Genomic DNA, 27,939 nt, shown 5'->3' on the forward strand with positions numbered 1-27,939 from the left:
AGAAATTCATATTTTGGACCCCGTATCATGTGCCCGAGGAACTCCATCTGTCTCCGCTTGATGACAGAAACAAGTTCCCTGCCTTTCATCGGCAGTTTTTCATACATTAAAAATAAACCCGCGCTTGGGGTCCCCCAAAATCTTGGGGGCGACAAAATGGGCCTTTGCTACCAAAATTTAAAACTTACAACATTATCATTGTCCACAATACGTTATTTAGCCAAGAATAAATAAAATTAATTACAATACCTATTTTACAATAGTATCTATTTTATTCCAAAAACTGTTAATGTTTCTGCTAGTGTTAGTATTTTGTATAATCCTGATGAAAAACCATATACTGAAAAGCATGGTAAAAAAACGATGATGTAAAAAATGACAAGTGGGGGCCTCAAATTTCAAATGCGCCTGGGGCTCCCCATTTACTAGACACGCCACTGCTGCCTCTTCCTATCATGCTGAGGACAGCTTCATTCGTGACTTTAATATCTATTAACATGTAAAAGTTCATTTCATCCCGCACCCCTTAATTAATAAAAGGTAACAAATGACCAGTATTTTAATCAATTTTCGGCCAGTATTTTATTTCAAAATGGTGAGTATTATATTATTAAAAATCCGTATAAATATCAAATGGACAGTATTAAAGTCTGACGTAGATTCACCAGAACATTGCTATTTAACAATGCCTGTTGGATGGAATTGTCTATCAAAATCGTACCAATTTTGTGTTGATACCAGTCAAAAAGTAATATTGGCCATTCGTCAGTATAAAACTTACCGTTTTTAACCCTTTGAATGCTGACCAATGCCGATCGGCGTTTTGCCGACCATGGGCCTGAAAAACGCCGATAAGCGTTGTATTTTGAGCATGTACAAAGTAAACAATAATACTACCCATAAAGCCTTTCCAGGTAGCATTGAACATGTAATTCATGTCATTCAAAATTTACAACTTTCAACTTATTATCATTGTCCACAATACGTTCTTAAGCCGAGAATAAATGAAATTAATTCCGTAAACGTTTAATAAGACTGGTTTATACCGGAATTTCTGAATTTATAACCATAGCAGAATTTCTCGATGGAAATCCCTAACTGTTGAGTATTTTAGATTGTGGCTTTGCGTTTAGATTGTGAGCATTACATTTTAACGACAATGAATAAGATGGAACTAGTTTTGGAAAAATACATTGATTGACTTCTTTTGTATATTTTTTATTGTTGCAAGATATATTAGAGAGTCTAAACACACCTTAAAAAAACTAGAAATTCTTGGCGGTAGTTATTCGGATAGTGATCTAGGGTTTGTTTGGATTAGCTACAATTTTTATACCAGCTTTCTATTGGATTTCTAAATAATTCTAGTTGGAAATGTTGGCGAAATTTTCAGCATGGCGGGCTTTCAACAGAAAATACGTCAGCACTCAAAGGGTTAACATTACTACTGATCATTTATGTTTAGATACTGATTATTTAATATAAATACTGATCACTAGAGATCGGCGGTCGGTTTCTATTTGGACAAAAAAATAGGTTCACCATTGTCAATTGCTATTGTCCTAAAAAGCTAGAGCAAAAAAAAAGGTTGACAATAGAAATTGACAATGGTAAACCCATTTTTTTGACCATATAGAAACCGACCGCCACCCCTTACTGATCATTTATGTTTAAATACTGACCATTTAATATAAATACTGACCACTTGTATACAGAACGATGGACATTGACCGTTTAATATAAATACTGGCAAAAACAGACTAAAATACTCAACCAGTAGAATACAAACCTTAATAAAAATATTGTCCTAGCCGTTAGTCTGCCTTGACTTGTAATCGAACGGATTTGATTTTGTTTTGTTCACAATACATCTTATATCTATTTTAATCGGTCTCCTTTACGGGACCGAAAGTGAAACGCCCGAAAACGCAAATATCGAAAATCAAAAGATTTTAAGTCGAAAGATCAAAAAAAAAAGGGTGCATGGTAAACGGTACTATGTACATATAATATATATATATGAGTGGCATGCGGTGAAATTATCTCTCTTTTTGTCATACAGCCTTGTTTAATGTACGCGCGCAGAATACGGGAGAAAAAGCCTGTTCCTTCTGTTCCTGTTGTATCCTGCTCGCGCAAATTAAGTGAGTATGTACGACAGGGGGAGAGACCCTTTTTTTATCTTTCGACTTAAGATCTTTCGATTTTCGATCTTTGCCTTCCGATATTTGCGTTTTCGGGCGTTTCACTTTCGCCCCCGTGACGTAGACCCCTATTTTAATACATACATCATTTTCTATTTTACAATTTTAATTTAATTTTGTTAGTAATCATAGTATTGTATTATTCTAATGTTAATGTACAGCATAATAGGAAAAAGGGCACAAAAACCTATTTACAAATCGAACGGATAAAAAACGTCACCGTTTTCAAAAATTTCGAAAATTCAGAAGTGTTTATTACGATTATTTTAAAAATCGATTGAAATTTCCATCGTTGACCACACTGCGCAAAATGACAAAATTTTAAAACGATCGGGGAAGACTGTAGGAATTTCAGCTCAATCGTTTACGAAGTGAAACATAGAAAAGACTTGTAATACTAAAAAAAAAAGAAAGGAAATACACAATTCAAGTACTATGTATGTATGTATATGTATCCAAGTATTCGGATTGTTTCAGAAACTTTTCATCCCTTTCCATATGAAATGTAGCCAATTTTTAAAATTTGACTCAATGAATATTGCATTGCAGGTGCGGTGGGTAGGTAGGGGTGGGTGGGTAGGTAAGGGTGGGTGGGTGGGTTTTGCGGATTTGGCGGCAAAGATATGCGCACGCAACAACGCGGCGGGCGGGAGAAGGGGAGCGGTCGGGGTAGAGGGAAGGGCAAGGGGAAGAGGAAGGGGGAAGCGGGAGGGGGAGAGGAAAGGGTAGGGGTAGGGGGAGGGGAAGCAGCCGGTTGTGTTGACAAGCAGAAGTGCCAACTTGAAGCGCGCCATCGCCGTCGTCGCGCCAAACGCTCGAGCCGGAAAAAAACGCGCCGTGCGGAGATGAAGACGACGGGGGCGGCGCCCCCCGACAGCGACGGGGACGTGGAGGGCGAGGGCGAAGGCGGGGCCGGGGGCGCTCCGCCACCGCGGGGGCGCTCCGACGCCTCCGGAGCCGACTCGGAGCGCTCGCCGGCCTCTTCGCGGAACAATTCCCGCGACTCCAGCAACGAGGAGCAGGACGACCCCGAGGATGCCGACGAGCCCGACTCCGACGACTCCTCGGAGATGGACGAGGGCGAGTGCGAGCGACGCCGCAACGAGTGCATGGAGATCATCGGTAAGCGAAGCGCCGACTCCACTCGAATGACACATCAACATAACCTCCAACGCCGATCGGACCTGACCTGTCAGCTCCGGTGCTCCGGCTCTTATCTACCCACCCCCCTTATCCACCCTGTGCCCGTCTTCATTTTGTGCCCTTCCTCTCTGCATTTTATAGCCTTCGTACGCGACGCGAGTCGACGGGGCCAACTCAATGTATACATAACCTCTCGCCGCATACGTCAAAACAACTCGGCTGTCAAAAATTTTATTCGTTTGTTTTTCAAAATGGCGCCTGAACGGCACATCCTCCTCGTTTCGCCAACGCTTTCAAATTAATATGTAGAATACATTTTCGCATTACGTGTGCATATGTTGATGTATAGAGCACGTGTCCTATAAAAAGTGTCGTTACTTTTATTTAATGCCAAAACTTTTTTGTTTGCTCATTGGATTTAGAAAGTTTCGAATGAGTGTATAAAAAACAACTGAATACTAATATAGCATGCAAATTTTTTTTTTTCGTATAATATACATATGTATGTAAATCATACTATTTTATAAATCAATTTCTCAATGTTTTATACATTGATCGTTTAGTTTAGCTATAAATAGTAAATATATTACTATAATGATAGATTTTAACCTAAGATCTAATTAGTGTTTAAAAAATTTTCTTACAAAAATTAAAACAAAAGAAAAAAATGTAAAAATTGTCCTCAAATTTATTTTTTAAAATATAATTTTAATATACTCTAGTAAAAAAATTCATCATCACTAATGTGTATAAAAAGAGGTGTTTGTATATTTGTTGTCCGCAATGAAAATCCACAGATTTCAATTTTTTTTCAAAAAGTTGCTTTTTTCTTCAACGCTAAGTAGTTAATTAATAATAAAATCTTTGAAAATCTATGCCCTCCATAAAATCAAAAATTTTATCTATAATACATACAAATATTGCTAGTATTTTTATTACATTTACATTTATTACCAATAAATACTTCATGAGTAAAAATTCAATTTTTCCCTTTGATTCTTACTGCAACAAAAAAAGCTCCCGGTGTGTCCTCTCCAAAAGCTTATTTTTTATATTCAATTTTTATTTTAATTTTCTTTGTTCCTTATGAATCTTTGTAATAAGGCTGTGTGTTTCGACAGTTGACTTGGAGAGACAATTCACTGGTCTCCGTGAACAACTTTACAAGGAACGGGTGAACCAGGTGGATTTTCAACTGTCGGAGATCCGAGGTGGACGATCTCGCGAATATCTCGGACCACTGCAGAGACTCCAAGAAAATATGAGATCACGGATAGAAGTGGCCGGAATACTCCGGAAACTACGGATAGAAAATGTTAATAACAAATTCGAAGCTGAACAGCAAGCGGCTTCTCAGAATTTTAATGTATGTATATTTTTCATTTTTACTGTTTCATGTATTTTGGGGTATTATTAATATTTTAAAAGCTTTTTACTTTTTCGTATTAAATTATATATTATAATATTATAATTTTATATTTATATTTTAACTTCTTTACTAAAAGGCACTTTATTTCCTTTTTTTGCGTTTATATCATTTATTTGCTATTTGGGAAACGTCAGAATATTAAAATTTATTAATGCTGTGTAAAAATTGTTCAGACTGGTGTACATATTTTTATCGCGAATGCGTATTTTCCTTATATTAGTAACCAATAATTGAGCCGTTATATTTGAAAGTGGCATATGTCCACTTTTCTTCATTTCAAGAAATATTTCGCAAAACATTAAATATAACATTTTGCGTTTAACAATATTTAAAAATATTGGTGGCCTGTAATACGTTTATTTTGCTTTTCCGAGATTCTGGACATATCGAATTAAAATAAATGATAAAAATTTGTAAATTAAGTCAAACAGAAAGTGTTTTTGGAACTGAAAATTAGACTTCCGCCACTTTCAAATATAACGACTCAATTGTCGAATTATTAAATACTTATTATATGGACGCAACCGAGCATCAAGTAAATACAATTACACTAACACAAAGACCAAAAAAGGCAGTTAAAGGAATGATCTGTAGGTGTCGCAAACAGTCTTAGTAAAGTGACAGTACGCAACGTTACATCGAACAATATACTGAATTCGCGGGACACTCCCTTCGACAACAACAATGACATTTAGTTATTTGGGAAAACTGGGGCTGGTTTTCACAGCGATTGCAATGTTTAGCGTTCATTGCAGTGTGAACACTATAACGCAGTGGTCAGTAACCTTTTTGATAAATAGACAAATTTTGACTAAATATTTTAAATTATTTAAAATATGCTTTTTTTAAATTATTTAAATAAGGAGCTGTTGGACAGAAAGTAAAGCAATTTCACATAATACAGAAAATTATTTACTCCGATTCTCGGCGACCCTACCAAATTCGTGTAATTTCCGTGTATTCGTTTGCGTTACGTGTGTATACTGAATGCTTGGCTGCGCCCATATAACCAATAAGTACCAAATATAGCGATAAGTATCGCTTAAAATGGGAAAAAATACGCCTCTTTTGCCAATGCAAAATGTGAGCTAAAATATCCCATCGTGAGACAAAAACACTAAAAATCATGAATTTTTACACATGGTAAGTAAATCAATGTTTGGTTCCATGACCTTTGATCATGATTTTTGAAAATTGATTTCCATTATCATGACTTTAGAAAAAAAATCGATCACTATTACTCGGTAATTTAAAATTTTTACATTTTTATTAATTGCCATATCCAGCTCGTCCATATTTTAATGTGCCCCCAAATGAAGACACCCCCCCCCCTCCCCCGCAAATAAAATTGTTAGTTTATTTGTATCAACATTCCATCTGTCAAAGAACACTCAAATATTTACAAGTTCGCTGAACTATTCATGCGAGTATTATAAATTTTTTTTGTTGAAATATCATTTACTTATCCTCAACGAAATCTAAATTATGTTTCAAATCTATATATGTATATAAAAATCAATGTTTGTCTGTCTGTCACGTATGCGTTCCTATACCATTCAACCGATTGCGATGAAACTTACATGAGTTATTGTGTGCATGTACGCGATGGTTTCTGTAAAAACGCGAACGGAAACGGGAATGAGTGACATTGCAACGCAATCATTTCAAATGTTTTCGCGTCGCCACCTGCGTTATTAGGGTAAAATAAACAAACAATTGAATAATTTCAACTGTGTTCGCCGCCTGCCTTTTTCTGACAAATTATCATTACTATAATTTAATTTGATTATTAAGTATTAATTTCAAAGTGAAACATTCACTTATAGAAACACATCGAGAAACGGGAACGGAAACAGGAACGGGGATGGGAATTGCATGCGTTATTTTGGCATTGCAATGCATGCCGGGGTTCAGCTAGTGATAATATAAATATTTTTTATCAACATGCGTAAAACGAAACACGAACTTTCCTTGAGATATGTACGCTTTTTGTACACTATAAATTTCAAAAGATTATATTTTACACGGCGACCGCTTTTCTCGCTCTCGGTTACGAAGAGAAATTTTCCAGATGCAGAGTGTTTAAAATTCCGTCGTATCGCTTAAATGCGCTCTAATTTGACCGAAATCGATTAGAGTCGTATGCGCACCCGAGAATATATGTACATATAAACATACTCACACATCACTTGATCGTACATACATTAATAAATAATTCATGATACGGAATTGTGGTCAACGTTTGCTCTAAAATTGCCAGCACCGATCGCGGCAATTGATCTGTCGTAAAAGTTGACGTGTCAGGATTTCGTGTGACAATTTTTCCATCTCAATTTTTCTCGCAATTATCCGATATAATTTTCGTTCGTGAACGATGAATTGCGTATAAATCGAATCGTAATGGAAAATCGTGCATGATTTATTTATTTATGATCCGTCATTCAACGGTAAGTGGGTCATCACATTTCAATGTGTTGTTTAATATTTTTGTACACAAACATATTGATTTTAAATATTTTTCCTGCTCGTATACTAATATGTATACTCGAATACAAATTGTATCTTATCTGAAAAGTGTATCAGAATTATTTTCCGCGTGCATCCGACGTAATAATTTAATCAAAAAAATTTTTTTTCGGAATCATTAGTAATCAATGTATAAAGGTTTTTCGATTTTTCGCAGAATTTGCTTACATAGTGTGCAGCTTGATTAATTCAATAAATTAAACTTTCGCGTGGTGAAAGTTTGTGCGAATATTTGTTAATCAAAATGGACGTGTTAGCAAATCGTCACTTTATTAACTACTGTGCCAATTCATGAAATTCTCGTTTTCGTGTTCACAATGATTCAAGATGGAATTATTCAGGGGTGAATGGATACTATCTAATATTTTTCAGTCAAGTCTACATAGTAATTTAATACATAACATGTGAGTTTTTATCACATTGTTTTCAGATCAATTGAAGCGTCATAGAGAGTAGCCATGTAAAACTCACTTTTACCGCTTAAACATTTACAAATATCGTATTGTGTATTTATCAACCTTATAAAATCAGAGCGATTGGATCGTCACGAAACTCCAATAGATACATACATACATACAGTGTACATATGTATATTATAGCAACGCGGAAATTGATCCCGGACGAGTGAGAACGCTTCCCGTTCGTTTGTATATCTTAGCAAGGAATCAATTATTGTAATATGAATACGTACATACTTCAAATGAATGCTTCAAAATATCGAAGTTTAGCATTCCTTATCTGTAAATATGATATCTATGTTCGACGATTTAGTAGATTACAAAGAATGGAGCCTTACGATATTATACATGCTATGGTACGTGTTCATATGTATTTTTGTGGTTTTTTTTTGTTTTTAATCTAATATTTACATTCTTAAATTAATCATAGCCCAATTTTGCAATCAAAATACTTATAAATGAATACATTTGACATTTCCTTTGAGGAAAACTCACTATATGTAGATATGCGTGGTTTTTATTTAGTTTGCTGATAATTGTTCAAAAATGTTATGATTATTATAATATGGTTTTGAACGCTGTATTCTCGGCATAACGATGATAGATAGTAAGCGGAATACGTGGGTGAAAAGTATAGTTAGTGGATATAGTGGAGAGAACTAATAGATTGAAATAACAATGGGCGGGTCACGTAGTTAGAAAAATGGAAAAAAAGAGGTGCTAAAATGGTACCCGAGAGAATTTGAAAAGGTGAAAGGAAGGCAGCAAGTAAGATGAGTAAACGAAATAAGGAAAATGCGTGGGGTGAGATGGATGAGAGTTGCGGAAAACAGACCAGTGGAAGCGTATTGGATAGGCCTTCATTCAACGTACGACACAACGTCTGCGACAAAATGATAATGCGACATAATGTCTACGGATCGTCAAAATTTAATAGCAAAGTTGAAATAGCACTTGTATTTGAGAGTCTAATAATAACATTTAAAGGTATATTACTCGTCTTATTATTTACGTATCAATGATATTGTTTACATATTTCAAAATCTATACAATCTTATAGATTTTGAAGGTACTTTTAATAACCTATCATATTTAAAAACAAAGGAAGTCTTGTATGATGAATCGAGCGTATATTGAACATTCTCGAATATTATGTAATTATTTTGATTGTTAAAAGAATTTACAATTGACAATGTAAAAAATAATTATAACGACCAATAACTTTTAATTTAGTGTATTACTCAAAATAAGAAAGAAAATCTCACCCACTAAAGGTTAGCAATAAAGAAAGTGAAATCATTGTTTTCTTATTAGTACGCATAATTCGAAAGTTCTTATGATAGAGTTTGTTTTTGACGATTAAATTTAGGTTAGACTGGCTTATCTTATATATATTTATTAATATGTCAAATGACGTGTATGTATAGATCTTCGTCATCACACGTTTTATTGGAAACTTGTGCGTTTTTTTGTTTAAAAAATGTATGAATGCCATAATATGTCGCGTTATCATTCTGGCGGGAACGTTGTGTCGTTCGCCGTTTTGTCCGAAAACATTTTGTCGTGACACCAGTAAACGGTTAGATAAAATGGTTGAATGGCAGTTTTCTGACAGAAACGAGTTTAAAAACGGACTTTCATTGAAGGACTAGTCGCCTCACGTTTCGCCTCAGAATTAAGGTAGTAAATGTACATACATAGATATGAAGTAAGTTATAAAAATTTGTAGTAAAAGTAAACATTGAATTAGGTAAATGAACTATTATTCATATATGCTACGATAACGTGCTAGTCCAAACTTTAGAGACGCGAAACTTTAAAAGTGTAAAAAGATTTTCAGTTTTCTTAATATGTAATTAATTTATGGTTGCTTGGAAGATTAGAATCAACATTAAGCGTCCTTTTATCAAAATTTATCATTGCTATGTATATTATATTGAACTTACTATTAAGTAAACAGAATAGAAGTAGAAAAATACATCCTTAAATTGATTTTCGTCGTCATAGTATATTGAAAACATTCAAAATGTAGTGTTTTCAATTGATTTATTACGAAATATATTATCTTGAGAAAATTTGATTAGAAACGTTGGAAAATTTCCGATGACGTCATTGCACACGGTACGAGTCTAGGAAAATCGTCCGTTGGGGCGTCTCGTTTGTGACGCCATGACGCAACCGGCTTAGCGATAAAATGGCGGCTCGTGTCGTGGATATTTATAGGAGCGAAGCCTGCGAACGTCGCTTGGATCATTGCCAGGTACGCGTATTTATTTCGGAGATTCCTCCCACACGAAGTCGGCCCTGATTTTCGCCCTTCGGCTTCGCAGACGAAGCCGCCCACGCAATCATCCTAAATGAAATAGTTGCATGTCGCGTTGCATCCGCCTACCCGCTTCTGCATACAAGGGCGAACGACAAGATCACACAGATCGTGCTTATTTCGTATGCGAGGCTCGGTCAAATGGGGTGCGATGCAAATCCTCTGTAAACACGTTGGGGTGATAGATGTGCAGTATATGGACGCTTGATGAATGTTATGTAATGAAACTACGAGTTTTTATTTTATTTAGAAAGTTCGCTGGTGCCGTGAAATTTTAATTTAAGTTTTATGTTTGTTGACGGGGAAGTTTTTAATTGATGCCTTTAAATTTTTAATGCAACTGTAGTATTTATTTTTTATGCCCTCTTCTGGTACAGAGTATGTACTTGGTGCGGACTAATGAAAATTGTATGTATTCAATTTTGAATCATGTTGTTTTGAGATTTCCTATTAAATAAAAATATGTATTCGGTGACTTCATTGCAAAGTAGCTATTTTAAATGCATTCGTTTAATTTTTGTCAATATTATACGTGAGTATGTTATGCATATGTACAGCCGTGGACAAATGTGTTATTAGGCCACTTGTAAAAAATACTTTTGACCGAAAATAATCTATGGTATTTGAAATAATCACTACCTGTATATCACTTCTTACCAGAAATTATTCTATTGTTCAACCCTACTTTCCCCTCCAATGCTTTAAAAGACTTCGAGGAAAGTGGAAAGTCGATGACTTGGTGCCTTAATCTCAAGGGAAGGAGGATGCCAATCGGAAATCCGCAGAAGAGTAAGAATGGCGAAAACGGCGATCGTCAGTCTGATAAAGATATGGAAGAATGGTTCTATTATGAGAAAAACACAAATCCGCCTGGTGCGATTTCTTGTATTCCCCAATGCATTGTATGGAGTCGAGACATGGACCATGAAAAAGAGAGAAAGGGACATGCCAGATCCATTCAAAATGTGGTGTTCATCTCCATCCTCAAATAGATTCAGAGATACTATCTACAGCATGTACGAAAATAGTTATTTCCTACTTTGGACATGTTGCCAGGAAGAATTGGGAGAGGCTGGTAGTCACCGTAACGCTGAAGGGAAGGCGAGCGAGAGGACAGTCTGCCGAAAGATGGTCAGAACAAATCAAAGAACTGGCACGATCGTCCCTCAACGCTCCCTTCAACTTGGCACAGAATCGGGAGAAGTGGGGGTGGATCGTCCATCAAATTCCAAACGATATCAATGACCACGACGCTCAGCTCATGGAATAGGGCTCAAATTATTTTAATACATTTTCAAGGGTCGGGATAGATATAAATTTATTTATCTTTACTTAAATTATCGCCATGTGCAGTCCAAACGACATTAAAAGGATATAGCGAGATTAGTTCTATAAAAAATCGATAAAAAAACGGGAAGAATAAGGAAGAGATAAGATTTTATTTCAACGATCATATCTTTAAAAAATCCCAAAAACGCACCTTCTGTGTCTGGAGAAGTACAAAAAGAGTTAAACACAAAATTTTCCGATGAAAGCTGGATGACGCGTTTGCAAGGCCAGAAAGAACCTCTGCAATTTAAATAAATTTAGTTATTAACACAATTTCGTTCCTATTTTCATATTCTATTGAATACATTGAAAACTTTTCAAATAACGTCTCTTTTTTGCAATACAACATACAATAGTTCTAATTTCAAAGCACATATTAATTATTTTCCATATCCACACAATGAAATGTCAATAATAGAACATATTAGCTAAAGCAATGTACGTACATATAATTAAAAGAAAGATAATGAAAAATTACCATTTCTGTATTCAGTTCCCCCTGAATTGTTGCAATATTTCAAACGCTGCCTTAAGCAATTATATTTTTGTGCTCTAACGATGTGTTACATAATATCCTTGAATATTACACAATCTTAAAGTTTACTAAAGGGCTTTCTAAAATACATAACACTAATCGCTATCACTTTCTGTGTTTTACGAGGATTTTAGAATTTATTACTTAATGTTTCGTCAGATTTTGAAAGTCATATTTTTTGTTCCAATATTTATATTTATTTAAGAATAATTGGGAAAGGCGACATAGCCGATGGAACCAATGGGTTTGTCTATACATAATGTCATATAAAAACACAAATATCAAATAATATTTATTGATATTAGTTATACATATACATATATACATATATGAAAAATTATATATATATATATATATATATATATATATATATATATATATATATTATATATATATATATATATATATATATATATATATATATATATATATATATATATATATATATATATATATATATATATATATATATATATATATATATATATATATATATATATATATATATATATATATATATATATATATATATTGATATTAGTTTTTCTCATAATCCCCAAAGCTCCACGGTATATTAAAATATTCCCACTATTTCTAAAATGTGATTGATATGATACAATGCTTACGGGAAGCTTAAACACAATCAACAAAGTTTCAATTCCTCAAAAGTAAGAAATTCGGAAAGTAATGTCGAACATTTTGAACCGCACATTTTCAAATGGAAACATTCCGAAACGTAGCATCGAATCTTAAAGAATGTTTCAAACGAAATTACTTAAATGAATGGATATCGGAATTACAAAACCTATTAAAGACGTGCGATAGTTTTAATTAAACGTTATTTTATCTTATGAAAACCTATGTACATACATACATATGCACAGTATAAAAGCACACCCATAAATAAAAACAGTATGTATATTGTTGCTGTTGCGAAGTGTTAACAAATTTGTTTTTAAAAAACACATTTTTGCTTTTTTTTTAATATATCTTCTGTAATTTAAAGCAAAATTAAGTTCAAATAATATTAATATTCAAATAATATACGTATTTTCCTGTTATAATCTAACACTCTCGAACGGAATATAAAATCAAAACCCTTTACGACATAAATTTTGCAACAACGACATCAAAATTGATCTTGGGACAATTTTTTCGCAAACAAATTCGCTACCTGTATGTACTTAACGAGTTTAACCCGAACTTGACGCGTATACCAACCAACACATACACACGGTATGTTCTAAAATACATCATGCGTGTAGAATGGGGTTCTCCTGTCCCAAATAAGGCTCGCTTTAATTTCGATGGGGTCGCTATTGAATTCGCCCGTGTGTATATATTTTTTTCTCTGCCCCACGCTATTTGTAGGGGTGTGATGCGGCGTACGGGCAGATGCGTCTGCTACCCCGTCTGCGACTTGCATCTATGCACCTTTATTTAGAATTCGGGTTCACAATATAATGCGTTACAAATATTATGTGTATTAATTTTCGAATCGACGACGTTTTCTGATATACGTGGTTCGCTTGAAGGTGTGCTGAATCGGTATTTTCGAAACGTGGGCATATCGTGGTGCCGTCGTACGTTCTTTGTTTTATTCGCGAGCGAGTTGTATGACTCAATATAATTTTAATGACAATACATTCTTTTTGGACGTCTTATTCTGTAGGTATTGTGAGTGCCTTTCCTGTGAATTCCGATGACGATGATTGAAGTATTATATGCACTCATAGCCACCCTCTCAATTACGTATTCAAATCGTATTGTAATCCTTTTGAAATAAGTAGTTTGGCCTGTTTTTTGTTCAGGATTAGTCCATCTGCGATCGAAAAATGGCGATGTTTTATATTTGCGTCCTTTTATTCGTACGGTTATTTGTATCGCTATATTACGTTTGAGTGTAATGAATTCGTTTGACCGGATATGGGTGGGTACTTTTGCGTCATATTAGTATTTAATTCGATTTTTCCGTAAACATTTTAAAAAATTGCTTTGATTGTAATGATTGTACGCGTTTTGTAAATATATAGAATAGGCAACAGTAAAAAATTGTCTTGAAAAACATACGTACATGTATAATTAATTTATAGGATAACATTGATGTGAAGGAAAATATAGAAAATTGAAGGAATATTTGGTTGTATTGTTTTCAACTGTTTGGATATCAATTAACAAAATATTTAAATGAAATATCAAATTGTTATCATATTACAATTTGTCAGAACTATTGCAGAAATTTGTAATTATACCATTCAAAAATAGAATACGTTTGTTTGTGCTTATGTTACACTCATTTAACAAGTACAAATGTACAAGTGTACATTTCGTTCGTTCATGAACATACTAGTTTGTTCATTTAGTTTTAGTTCAAGTGCTAACATTCAAGAGCTATCTTCAAATAGACTCATCGGGAGAAGCATGAAACTTTTAGCTGTAAAAAAGCCAATTTTTCAAAAGGGAATTCCTATGGAAACCACATTACAATTAAATTCGGCTAATATTAAAACTACATGGGTAAGAATATACATATAAAGGATGGGACAAACGATTGAGGATATTTAAACTAATGCGTAATAGTCTGTGCATGAACCAACTAGTTCCTTTGTCTATTTGGTAGTTTGGTAATGCGGTTTCCATAGGATTTTTATTTTAAATACTTGGCGTTTTAAGTTTCATGCGACACCTGGTGAGTCTAATTGAAAATAGCTTTATAGACGGTTAGCACTTAAAACAAATTTATGAACGAAATGTACACTTTAAATTGTTCTTTTTTTTTAATTTGAAGCTTTGATTTGGTAATGGTGACCTTTTGTCGTCAAAATGTTATGACAAATTTTTGCTAATCTGACATTTAATATATTTACATAAAATTATATATGACTAATATTTGAATTTCGAATAGTTTAATAAAGACAAATTTCATTCTCATTGCTGCCAATATTTACTTTACGAATACAATGGGGAAATTCCGATGAGAATGGAGGCCCTAGATTAAATGTCTTACAAATCTTTCCAGTAGCTATAATATCTTCTATACAAATAAATCTGAGAAAACCATTTTCCATGACTAAGTAATGCCGATTGTGTACATAAATAATAGCTTTGTATGATAGGTATATAAAAAAGCATATTATCCTCACATTGCTTAGAAAAATCATGCCGTTTTGATTCCACTTCAAGGGAAGTGGAAACTCACCCTCCCCATAGTACATACATGACAGTTAGCTGTCGTTGAGTGTGGTTAGTATTACAGCGAATGATTTCTAAATGCGTTTTATCCTTGGAAAATTCTATTACATATATACATACATATTTCACTTAGCAACATATCTAATACGCTATAAATGTCTCCGATGAGTAATAAACCCGGGCATCCATATATTATCGCCGAACTCGGAATTGCACGCATCGATTCGTCTTCATGCATCGTCGCTAAAATTTTATTAATTTCCGTTATTAACTTAAATTACATATATATATTGTAAAAGCGCACGAACACATTCGGAAAAGTCGTAATTATAATATGAACGTATTATTTGTCTACTCGTAAGCGGTCTAAATCGTCTGTTTACGTAAGTGCATCAGGATTTATCGTTGACTCATTCGTACGATAAAATTTATCTTGAATAAACTTTCGGAGAATCGTTCCTTTTAGGAGCGATTATTTATTTGTGTTACATACAGACAACATCGCAAGTTTGCTTTGAATTTAAACTGTGTGTTTATTTTTTTTTTAAATATCGACACTCTTTTCCATCCTCTGCTGACGAATTTTAATACGTCGTTCCCGACAGTTTTAGTATTGATTAATCGCTTTTAATTCCGTATTCGTTCGAGTGAAATTTCATATCTGAGACGGATTGAAATGTTATCGTAAAATATCTGGCAACCAATTTTTATCAGCATGTTTGCCCTGGCCTTGCCGGCTCGTACGAAACATGAAATATTTAAGTGTGCTTATTTTATTATATTATAACATACACACACACACACAGTTACAAGTATTATTAATGAATACAAAAATATTCGTTTCGAATTTCAACATTGTTAACAAAATCGATTGTCTTGAAAACTGAGTGAAAACCTCTTGGATAATATTCAGTCAGTTAGTCAGCAATGTCCACACAACCTTCCTTTCTTCTGCTTCGTTTTGGATTTGAGTATAATTTTTATCCATCTGCCATGTATATTTCTTCATGCATACATATATAACACTCTACATATGTACATGTAGCCTCTTTAGTGTTATCGCTGTCTACGCCATATCCGCCACTGATTCCCTTCCAACATACATATGTACGCATATGTTCTTTTAATTTTGCCATCTAATATATAATTTCGAAAGAGACTTTGTATGTATGTATGTAAAGTTTGGGTGGTAGAATTCGTGACGTTAAATTTATTAAAAAAAAAACAAATGAATATTCAAATAAATTTAAATAAAATAAAACTATTCAAATTTTTAATATAAAATTACTTATTAGATTAGCCATGTTTAAGCGGTTTAAATTACAAATACCGAGCGAAGCCGGGTTTAACCACTAGTTCTAAATATATGTATATCAGTATATTCTTCTTTGGGTATGTACTTTTAATCCGTTCAAGTTTTACATATATCTATTTTTTTCAATTCTAATATTTTCATACATCATTTTAGCGAATAGAATGTTCAATTTTAGAATTCATTTCTTTTAGATATAAATAATTTTTACTTTAAATACCGTTTTAATACTGTTTTGAAATACATACAATTTTAAAACAAATACATATTCATACAATGCTAATTATTAAGAAATAGTAACAGAAAAATTTAGAGGCCTCGGAGTCGCTTCAAAATTTACCGACTCCAACTCCAACTTTATTTCCAATTCGACTCCGATTCTGACTTCAATTTGAACGATTTAAGTAAGATCGACCTTTCTTGCCAGCGTATAGAATTGTCAGTAATAAAAATAATAACGATTTTCAAAATATTAAAAATTAAAGGAGTTGAAAGAAATCACTATAACTTGAGATGTAACCCAATTTATTGAATTATTGTTAATGAAATAGGTATAAATAAAAAATAATTACACTTATAATGTATGCGTATAAAATTCATACACAAAAATCTATTTAATAAAAAAAATTAGAGTAAAAATGAGAAAAAAAGTATGAGACGGAGGAAACAATTGGTTTTGGCCACAAAACATCAAAATATTTACGTTAAATTCAACGATTTTATTAATAATGTAATTGAAATTCATGATTTTTATAAAGACAATTCAATTTATTAATGGAGACTCAAGTTGATACAAAACATGATTTTAGAAAAATTATTCGGAGTCGGTTGATTTTTATTACGACTACGCTTGAAATGCTACGACACCGCGACTCCGACTCCACAGCCCTGGAAAAAACATAAATAAATGCGATTAATCCGTACAAACGTAATTTTTTTGCATCCATCACAAAATACTAAAATACCGATCTTTTCCAAATCTTTTGACCGAAATCCAATGATCAATCACAACTTTACATTCTGCATCTTATTTCCTTTTCTATTCCGCCTAGAATCTAATTATACACACACGACCTTATTTCCTTTGTAAGAATGCTACACAAAGGAAAGCTTTGAACAAACCGCTTTATTTATTTATTCGTCATAAACAAGATAATGATTTCATTTTATCGATAATTATCGAAGCATGAATATATATATAATATGTACATACATATGTATATGAGATGCATTCTTTCGACAACTTTTGACCGGAACTCCGCATTTAATCAATGTCGTTGACTTTTCCAAGAAAAATTCAACACATTGATAGAATGACGCATTCATTTATACATAGAGGAAAAATCAACTTGTAATCAATAAATATTCCTATTACTTCAATACGTGCATCCTATTATTAATTTGTATATTCGGTTACAAAATTGAAATGGAAAATTGAATTGGTATGAATTCAAACAGGCGTAATTTTCATGGCGTATTTTTATAAATCTACAAAATGTGCGTGAGATGAGCCGTTGGTTGCATGGTGTCATTATGCAGCCGATGATGGTGGTGTGCTGCGTTCTAGGTAGAACGTCATCGGCGTTAAGCTGCGCGCGTTAACCTTGAGACGTGGTTTCTTCGTCTCGCTCTGACAGCCGCGATCTTCGTTGCGCTGTCTCTTTCTGTCAGACGCGCAGGTGAGACCAGGAAAGCGCCCGCCAAAGAACAACAAACTGTTGCACGTCATCTCAGGTCATCGGAAAAACGCCCTCGCCGAAGAAACTGCATCACCCCTCCCTGGACGCACGCTTTATACTACGCATGCACAGTCCTCCGTGGAAATTCGTGTTCGTGTTTGTCTTTGAGTTGAACTTTGTAATTATATTGTTTGTTCGTGCCTTATCAAGGCTATCATATCAATTTCAGGCAAACGCTGGGAAGCTTTCCCCCGTTTTCTAAACGCTGTTTGTAATAAGATTTCTTAATGTGTTTGCCAAAAGTCGTCCTGCTAATTTTTCGCATGGTTAATTGTATTAACCGTGTTAAGTCGACCCTCCTGTGTATAACGCTCTAGATCTATTCCGCAATTTATTGTATACATAAAAATGATGCAGAATACAACGTAATTTTACAATTTACATTTTTTACCGACATACAGTGTTACGCGTAGTAAATAAAACGCTAACACGCCTGATCTATGCTGTAGCAATCCAGGCCAAAACTCAGCCCTTGGGGTGTTTTCGGTGATATTAATTTATTTATTGAACAAAAATCAACAGACAACAGATGAAGACATACACGAATAAATAATAAATTTAGTAACATAACATCTGAGCTCAATTATAGATTTTTACAAATTATATAAAATAATACATAGAGATAAACAAATGAAAAAGAAAATAATAAAAACTAAAACATATAATAGAAATACATAGAAAAAGGATGAATCATTCAAAACTCTCCCGATGGCAGTTTTGAATTGATGCAAGGAAACACCGAATAGATCAACCCCATTCTCTGTTAAACATACGACAAACACGTTGTAGATAGGAATATTTTAGGGAATTATTACTGAAAGGATTAAGTTATAAAAGTACAGCATTTCTAGTATACCTAATTGGGATCATGAAACCAACCTCACTCAGTAAATCGGGACATTTTATCATTTAACATGTAGGTTTGTCAATGATCAATAACAGTGTTTCCATATTTGAAGAGAAACTTGTCGAAATAATAAGATTTGTATGTTATACCTATACTACATACATATGCTCTCTTATGTATAGACGTATGTAGTTCTACGTCTATACGTAGACAGCTGGTTAATAGTGTGTGTATGCATATTTTTGCACTTTTGGCTAAAAGCATTCACTGTTAATTACGTACATATATAAGCTCGTTCGCAGGAGCCTAAGCAACTTAGTTGGGATTTGCAGACTATTTGCGAAAACATGCTACACCTCACCTCCTCACGTACATATACGATTCATAAATCGGAAAAACAAAATTATATATAAATAAATAAACAAAATTATAATAAAAAAAAAACAATTCAATTCGAATTGTTCTAATTCCTTAGAACTATTTTTTTATTCTTTAAGTTTTTATTTTTCCCGTGATGCCATTCCGGATTGCCCCTGGGTGAATTGTGTGGTATTAAGCTTGTACATGTATACATTTTTTAAATCGTATTGAAATAGTGGTGATATAGTGGGCAGGATTGTGTTTGCCAATTTGATGAGGAACCGTTTCAACAATGAAATCAAATAATTTGGTAAACGATCGACTTGGAGTCACAAATGTGCAAGTCTGACCAGCAGTACTACGGAAATATTTCCGAATACATTATTTTCAAACGAGGTCAACCCAGGCCTTGAACCCGGGAACCTCTCGATGGTTAGCAGTAACTTAACCACCCAGCTATTCTGCATTTTTTGTATTTACTTTTCATACTTCAATTATAGATCGATTATTATGTGGTCACCTTTTTATTTATCCCATATTAATTGTATTGAGAAAGTTCAACTTAAATTTATTAAATCCTTACGCTACCTTTTTCCTACCTATACCCATTCTACTGTTTCCGACATTTTAAAAATCCTTTCTTTTGACAATCTTTCTGTCAGGCGACGACATACTGATGCTATATTCTTCTTTAAGCTCATAAATGGTTTCCTTGATTGTTCTGATTTACTGAATAAGGTTAATTTCAGAATCCCAGTTCGGTACTCTAGACGCGTTGCACTCTTTTCACTTGATCCTTTCAATACTAATTCCTAAAAATATTTTTATCTGCAGCGCGTTTATCGTATGTTTAACGGAGAGCTGAATGAGGTTGATCTATTTGGTATTTCCCTACATCAATTCAGGTCTAACATCAAGAGAATCTTGACCGATTGATTCATTTCTTCTCCTATTCTATTTTTCCAATATTTTTATACTTTAGTTTAGTTATGTAATGTGCTATTTAATCATATTATAGCTTTCATTCTTTTCCTTTTCATTTGTTTATTTTGTATTTACCTTTTTCATTTGTTTTATATTTGCAAATTTCAATTTCTTCTTATATTCTATTTTATAACCTTTTCCAAATATTTTAATACTATAGTTTAATTATGCAATGTTCTACATATTTTGTCATGCCTTTATTCTTTACTTTTTAATTTGTTTTCCTTATATTTATCTTTTTCATTTTTGTAAAAATCTATTATTGGACTCGGATGTTACATATATTATTTATATACTATTTGTTTTTTTATACATATCTATGTACATCCTGTCTGTTGATTTTTCAATTAATAAAATAAAATAAAATAATCCGTGTCTAAGGAGTGTTATTGGTATGTAAATCCACCATTACCTCTTTCTAGCTTACACGACACTGTTTTTGTTGAATTGGACAAAGAAAGTACTAAAAATATTAAAAGTTTTCTTTAAATATAAACCCACTATACATTTATGTATATAAATTGAATAATTAGGAATTACCTTCTAATTTTGTTATGCTTTTACTGTATTTTTTGACGAAAACTGAACCACCCCAGAACAATATTCTGAAGTTACACTTACATTTCCGTCATTTTCACTACTAATCAACGGAAAATTTTACAACGGAAATGAGACCCGCTACCGCAAGAGCATGCGACCAGTCTGAGGGGTCGCGTCCCGCAGCTTGAGAAGCGCATCTATAAAATTTCAGGTAACTCGGGACCTTGTCACGTGACACCGCACCGGTGTGCTGCTTACAACCTTCCGTGCATCCTCGCTCACGTTAGGTAAAATCTCTCACACGTCTCCCACCATCATAATTCGCCATAGCTACGATAGATTTTATTACCACCTGAGATCTGATGACTTTTCATGTCAAGTCGTGGGTATCATCTGCATCATATTATGTACAGTGCACTGTGCGGCCGTCGGTTAAATTTTAAATGGACGCTGTCGCGGAAGCCGTTAATATGACGCAATAAATCCCCCGCGCAAATAAACGCCGGTCGTTTTTAACTATCCAATGGCGAAACGCTCTTCAGATATGGTGATCGTGGCGTATTTACAGACAAATAAGATCACGTCTTCCTTGGCTTTTAACGATCGGTAAACCGGCGATGACACTTAGGCTCCATTTGGGTTTGTATCGTTCGTATTCGTTCAAATCGAATCAAGTGCTTCACGTACAGAAATATTATTTATGTTATTTATTATGTATATATCTCCTACCGATTATGTTTCCGATTTTATTCGTATATTTTTTATGTATTTATTCGCCTTTTCTTAATTTGTTCTACTAACGTACCCAGTCTTGGGTACCATTTGAGCACATCCTTTGTTCTAGTTGCTTCCATCCATTCGTTACGTCACATGGCCCGCTTTTTCCACCGTCACTTGAGCTTTTTTCCCTTTTGGCTATATTCGCTATCATGGCCACACTTCTCACCAAGTGTTTTATTTCGATCTCTCTTCTTTCTTCCAAGCCCACAGCTTTCCATGCCTCTCTGGGTACAATTGCGGAAAAATATTGGTTTGAAGCTTGATTTATTAATTTGTTATCATGATTTTTTCTGGGGTGCATTCTTCAGACTTTTAAATACAATTTAGTAAGAATGTGTGCTTACGATCTACGTGACTACCTGATATTACTCTTCTGTTCAAATTATGTAAGCATCGTCATCAAAGGTTCAGAAACAAAGCCAGTAATATATTATGTCATCATCATCTGCAGCCATTTACCATTCACTGCTGAATGAAGGCTTCTCCAACACGCTTCCACTCGTCTCTGTCTCTGTTTTCCGCAACTCTCGTTCATCTTACACCACACATTTTCCTAATTTCATCTTCCCATCTTCTCTGCGGTCTTCCTTTTACCCTTTTATATTCTCTCGAATACCATTTTAGCATTCCTTTTGTCTACCTTTCGTCTGTTCTTCTAGCCTGCCCGTTGCCATTTCAATATCTTCACTTTATCCACCATATCCACTACCCTTGTCATACTACTCACCCACATATTTCATTTCATGTCTTTCCTCTTTATGCCATCCATATAGACTTTGTGTAGCAAGGCGTTCAATGTCCAAGTTTCACATCCATACGTCATTACTGTTTAAAGGTCATGGATCTAAAATCTTGTTCTTCAGGCAAAGTGGCATTTTTAATTTAAAAACTGTATTCATTTTTATTCCAAATGCACTCCATTCTAATTTCATACGTCTCTTTATTTATTCTTCATTAATACCGGACATGTCTATTATTTGTCCTAAATATAAAAACCTGTTGACTACTTCTACTTTTTTTTATCATCTATATTGAAATGCCATTAGGCATGCAATAGCTATTGAACATTAGTTTGGTCTTATCTACGTTAATTTTTAATTCTACTTTCCTACTTTCTCTGTCTAGCTATGTTAGTCTATTAAGTAAGTCAGCTGGATCGCAAGAAATTAGAACTACATATATCGTCTGCGAACCGAAGATAACTCAAGAAGCGACCGTTGATGCTTACAATATATTATGTATAACAATACAAATACTACATGCTCTCAATTAGTCTCCTCGTATAGTCCGTGAATGATATTCATTTCACAAGCGACTCTATGCATTTTCGCACTCACGTATTTGATATTAATTTTAGCGTACTTTTCAACGGTATCCTTTCAGTGTGCAGAGGCAGAGTTTGAGGCTTCTAATTATTAGTATGCATATGGATGTAGTAGCGTAGTTGCGAGTTGATACCTCTGTTTTCAAAAGGATGGCTTTATAATTTAATATCTTTCACTCGATGGTAGGTAACGAACGTGTAGATATGATTTTATTGAAAAGCAATTTGAAATGTTAACTTAGTTAGCGTGGTAGTAAATATCAAAGCGATTTTATGGTGGTTTTATTTTTATTTTTACTTTGTTGGTGTACTTTTATATATACATTTTCCCAGAAATTCCTAGGCTCGAGATAGGGTGGAGCGTAAGTGCTTTTCATATTGTGCTCGGGGTTCATTTCATATAAATTACTTTCACCCTATAACCACATCTCGTTTCTCTTCCAATATTCTATTCAGCTGAAATAAATAAACATTCCGAATATTGTATTTATTCACAAATTGCAACTGAAAGGTTCAGTATGCTTCCGTACAAAGTGGTTTATGTAAGCTTGTTATATGGACTTCAATATAAATTTTAAGATACATGCGTCAGTGTATCTGTTTACTATATAGCGATGCCAACATTTGAGCCGTTATGTTTGAAAGTGGCATAAGTCTACTTTTCTTCATTCCGAGAAACATTTCCCAAAACATTAAATATAATATTTTGCGTTTAACAATATTTAAAAATTTTGGTGGCCTGTAATACGTTTATTCTAATTTTCCTATATACTGGACGCATCGAATTAAAAAAGTGATAACAATTTTCGAATTGAATCAAACACGAATAATATTTTGGAAGTGAAAATTGGACTTTCAAATATAACAGCTTATTTATTTAATGACTAAATTGTAGACGATTAAACTAATCCCAAATATTTCAAGGTTTTATTGAGTTCATTTTTACTTGATGGCGAACCTATGACCCGTGGGTCAGACACTGACCCAAGAAGGCTTTTTGAATGACACGTGTTGGCGCGTGAAAATGAAAAAAAAATGCTAATAACGTTGAAAGAAAAGTGTACTGGTCTTGACATTTTTAAGGAATTTCATAATACACAATTAAATAAATAGATATCAACTTACAGAAAATTGTTGCTCCCAATATGGTGGAAAAAAATATTGGTATTATTCAGCAGCTTAATTTCATTGTATAATAAATCAGCAAGTTCTATGTGCGAAGCAAGGTTTAAAAACATTTTCCAATGTAATGCCAGTTGTAATAAAAGTCATCAACTTTATAAATGCAAGAGGTCTTAATATAATTTTTTGTGGTTGACCTTCATTTTTTGCTCTTCACTTATAGTTAAGTAAAATAAAAACAAACCTTTTTGGAGGATCAACTGTTTTAACTTTTCTGTTAACAAATCTTTGGATTTCAAAATGTATTAGTATTCGTTTTAGCCTCCTCCCCCCCCCCCCTTCAAATGACCACTGACTTAGTGACCCACGGGCTAGTTCTAAAAAAAAAAAAATGAACGAAATTTGACCCACTTCGCAATGATTCGCCAGCACTGTTATATAATGTACCAAAGAATACTTTCCGTACTTGCTGGTTTCGGGTAGTTGCCGGTCTGTGCTGTTCCAATATGAATAGACCTTTAACGGTGAATATTGATCTATTTTTAAAATTAATTTATTATAATTTTAAATTATTAGACTCTTTAGGGAATTGAGTTCACAGATCTGTGATTTTATATGGGAAAAGATATGTTTTATTGTTATTTAATAAAACATTTAAATTATTAACATACATATATGATACATCAGTCGATAATTATTATTAAACGGTTTATTTAAATCACCAATGTTTCCCAAATAGGATGTGATGAAATTTTCTATTGAAAAATCGGTAATTGGATTATTAGTCACATTGCGATCGCCCAAAAGGCAATTTTCGCCATTAAAATTGCGAATACGGAATATTTGGCACTCGGGTTCTCGTTAGTATGATAGTTATCATTAGTATGATGGACTTTTCGGCTGCCAGATGTTCCGTTATAGAGATTTTAGTGACTTTTGGGCGAGCGCTTTGTGAGCGACCAATAATCACCGAACCGAAAAATCATATTCGGTTAATATAAAAATATTCCTAATTCTCAAGGAATTTCTAAAAAAAAATGCGTTTTATATTATTTTAATTTTTATGAACATTACGTTCCATTATTAATATTTTCCTTTGTATCTTCATTTTATTATTTTTATTCTATAATTGCTCGGGAATATAAATATCTTCTGGCAACTTTATTTCAAATGTTCACTTAAGTCATCATTGTTTCTATAAGAAATTTTTGAATGTAAAAGATTAATAACCACTGTTTTAGACGAACATACATTGATATATTTGGTATTTAATATAATTTATTTATTTAAAATATACAACATCCATTAATTATCATCCGAGAGATATGATTGAATGTTGCACGTGTACACTTGCCGGAAGCGGTTGGTCGAAGTATACATATGCACAAATGCACGCATATATATACATATGTACATATATGTATACTAAATGTGGTCGTGCCAGTTTATGGCATGACATTTATGTACGAGTGTGTGTGAATAATAGTGTTTTTCCGTTGCAGAGCGAGAAAAGTCTGGCGTGGGACGCAATTCACGATGAGTTGATCGAGAAAATTCGCAAACTGGAGGAGGATCGCCAGAACATAGACCTGTCGTGGGCGGGCGGAGCCCCTGGGGGCGGCAGGGCGCGCGCTCGCAGGAAAGCAGTCACGGTCACTGGACCCTACATCGTTTACATGCTCGACGAACAGGATATCATGGAGGACTGGACCACTATCAAAAAAGCCCTCAAAAGAACCATTACCTAACATAAGTACATCTTCGACTTCCCTGTATAAGTATTAGGTACTAGATCTGTTACGTTAAAATTTCTATATCAAATTTTTATTTTTATTTGGGGGACGCTTTTTTTAAACTTGACAAGTGATTTATTGATATTAAGCTCAATTAATATATTATAAGCAAACGTGAAACTGGTTTTAATTTTTTTATTCTAAATAATTAAAATGTTTAAAGAACACGCATTTCTGAACGTTTAAAATGAATTATTTTTTACAAAACGTTATAATATCAATGTATTTTTCTTCATTATTTCGTATCAAATTTGTTTTTTTATTATAAAAAACGAGCAAATATTTTTATATATATATTTCTTTCAATTATGAAATTTGTATAAAGCAATGATAATTTTAGCGTTAAAATTATATAGTTTTCCCAATATAAAATGTGTTCGTATTAACTTTTTTATATCATAAGTTTTATCGAGATAAATGTTCATATACTGTATATGAATAAATTTAATTAATCTTATTTTGTATTCCAATGAGAAACATTCTCATCGATGGCAGTTTCTGTTTGATGACGGTTGTGAAAAAAAAAGTGTTCCTCCAATGTCCAAATGTATATGTACAAATGTTTTTAACTCAAATGTGAAAGATTTCCAATTGGTGCATGCGTCAATAATGCGTATAAGTCAAAAATCAATAAACGAGGTTTGCAAAATCTTCCGAATCGCAAACATTTTTAAGGTAGGTAAATACCGCGGAATTTACATAAATTATGCAATAAATTGATTCGTTCGAACGTCGTTTTATTAGGTACTATATAACGGAGACTGATCTCGCAAATTCTGACTATGATGTTTTATGCGTGTGCACATGCAATGATCGTTTGTATCTACATATTGTAATTAATATGTTCTAACAGCAGTGTACATAATGCACTGTGTTCTAATATGATTTAAACAACCTGACTTGCAAATTCAGCATTGTGATTTTTATTTCTAAATGATATCGTTTTCCTATCTGTTACCTTGGCGAGTGCATACGAAGTCGTGTAAAATAGTCTTTGTACAAATTGTAATATAGGAAAATATAAAGATAAATTTTAGTTTTTTGTACTAAAATTTGGTCACCTTGTATTTAGAAAAAAAATAAGGACCAACATCATCCAAATGGTTGACCGTGCATAATGTATTTTTCTGATATATTGTAACGAAACATGTATATTTTCAAGTTTTAATGAAAAAAATATGTGTATATTTACACATAATGCTTGATTTACGTCGTCTACATAAATTTTCTTAGGTCAATATTTCGCTCGTAAATATTTTTTATTGAACAAATTATTAATACAGGTAAAGAGGCGTAAATCTGGCATTATGTGTATCTCTAATTTAAGTATTAATTATTAATTCTTCACCGATTTCCACCGCTAATTTTATTGTAATCGACATTTTACATTATTTCATCTTTTTTTTTTACCGAATTGTGTATTCGAATATTAATTTTTAATTATTTGTGTGGTGATTTTACGTGGAAATGCTACTGTCCAATGGTTGAAGAATTATAATAAAATTTTATGAAAATTATGTTGTTTTTCAATGATCAATACATTTTTCCCCATCCCAATTTAATCCACCAATGACACGTAGCCTACGCTGAAATTTGTTTACCAAAATATTCCCGAATTTTAACACGCAGTTCAATGCATATAAAACCACGCACTTACAGACATGGAATATGATTTAAATGTAGCAACATAATTGCACAGCCATACAACAACACTGTTGGATGAAGGCCTCTCTGACACATTTCCATTCGTCTCTGTTTTACACAACTTTCGGGGCAAAAACACACTGAGTAGGACGTGGTACGTGTTTTTTTAATACTTTCACACGTGCGAAAAAAATACAGCACCCTTAGCCCATATTCATGGTACACAGTCCCAAAAATCACCCCCCGGAGTGTTTTCGGTGATATTTTATCCTTGTATTTATCCTTGCTTGACAGTGTTCGATAACGGTGGATCCCATATTTGAATAAATATAAGAGAAACTTGTCGGTTGCATAT

The 27,939-nt window shown here is 33.5% G+C and overlaps 1 protein-coding gene across 1 annotated transcript; it reads left to right on the forward strand.

Annotated features, from left to right (window-relative positions):
* Positions 1-2,978: 2,978 nt before the first annotated feature.
* Positions 2,979-27,450, forward strand: Brms1 (breast cancer metastasis-suppressor 1-like protein). Its single transcript, XM_077439509.1, has 3 exons — positions 2,979-3,326; positions 4,469-4,713; positions 25,650-27,450. Exons 1-3 carry the CDS (start codon positions 3,050-3,052, stop codon positions 25,893-25,895), a joined length of 768 nt encoding a protein of 255 aa, XP_077295635.1. The 5' UTR covers positions 2,979-3,049; the 3' UTR covers positions 25,896-27,450.
* Positions 27,451-27,939: the final 489 nt, after the last annotated feature.

Source organism: Arctopsyche grandis, chromosome 10, assembly GCF_051622035.1.
Source record: "Arctopsyche grandis isolate Sample6627 chromosome 10, ASM5162203v2, whole genome shotgun sequence".
NCBI lineage: Eukaryota > Metazoa > Arthropoda > Insecta > Trichoptera > Hydropsychidae > Arctopsyche > Arctopsyche grandis.

Bases quoted from the DNA above. Each gene is read 5' to 3' on its own strand.
- Brms1 (XM_077439509.1), top strand. From the start codon at position 3,050: ATGAAGACGACGGGGGCGGCGCCCCCCGACAGCGACGGGGACGTGGAG. The intron at 3,327-4,468 runs GTAAGCGAAGCG...GTGTTTCGACAG, and splicing joins CGAGTGCATGGAGATCATCG to TTGACTTGGAGAGACAATTC. The intron at 4,714-25,649 runs GTATGTATATTT...TTTCCGTTGCAG, and splicing joins CGGCTTCTCAGAATTTTAAT to AGCGAGAAAAGTCTGGCGTG.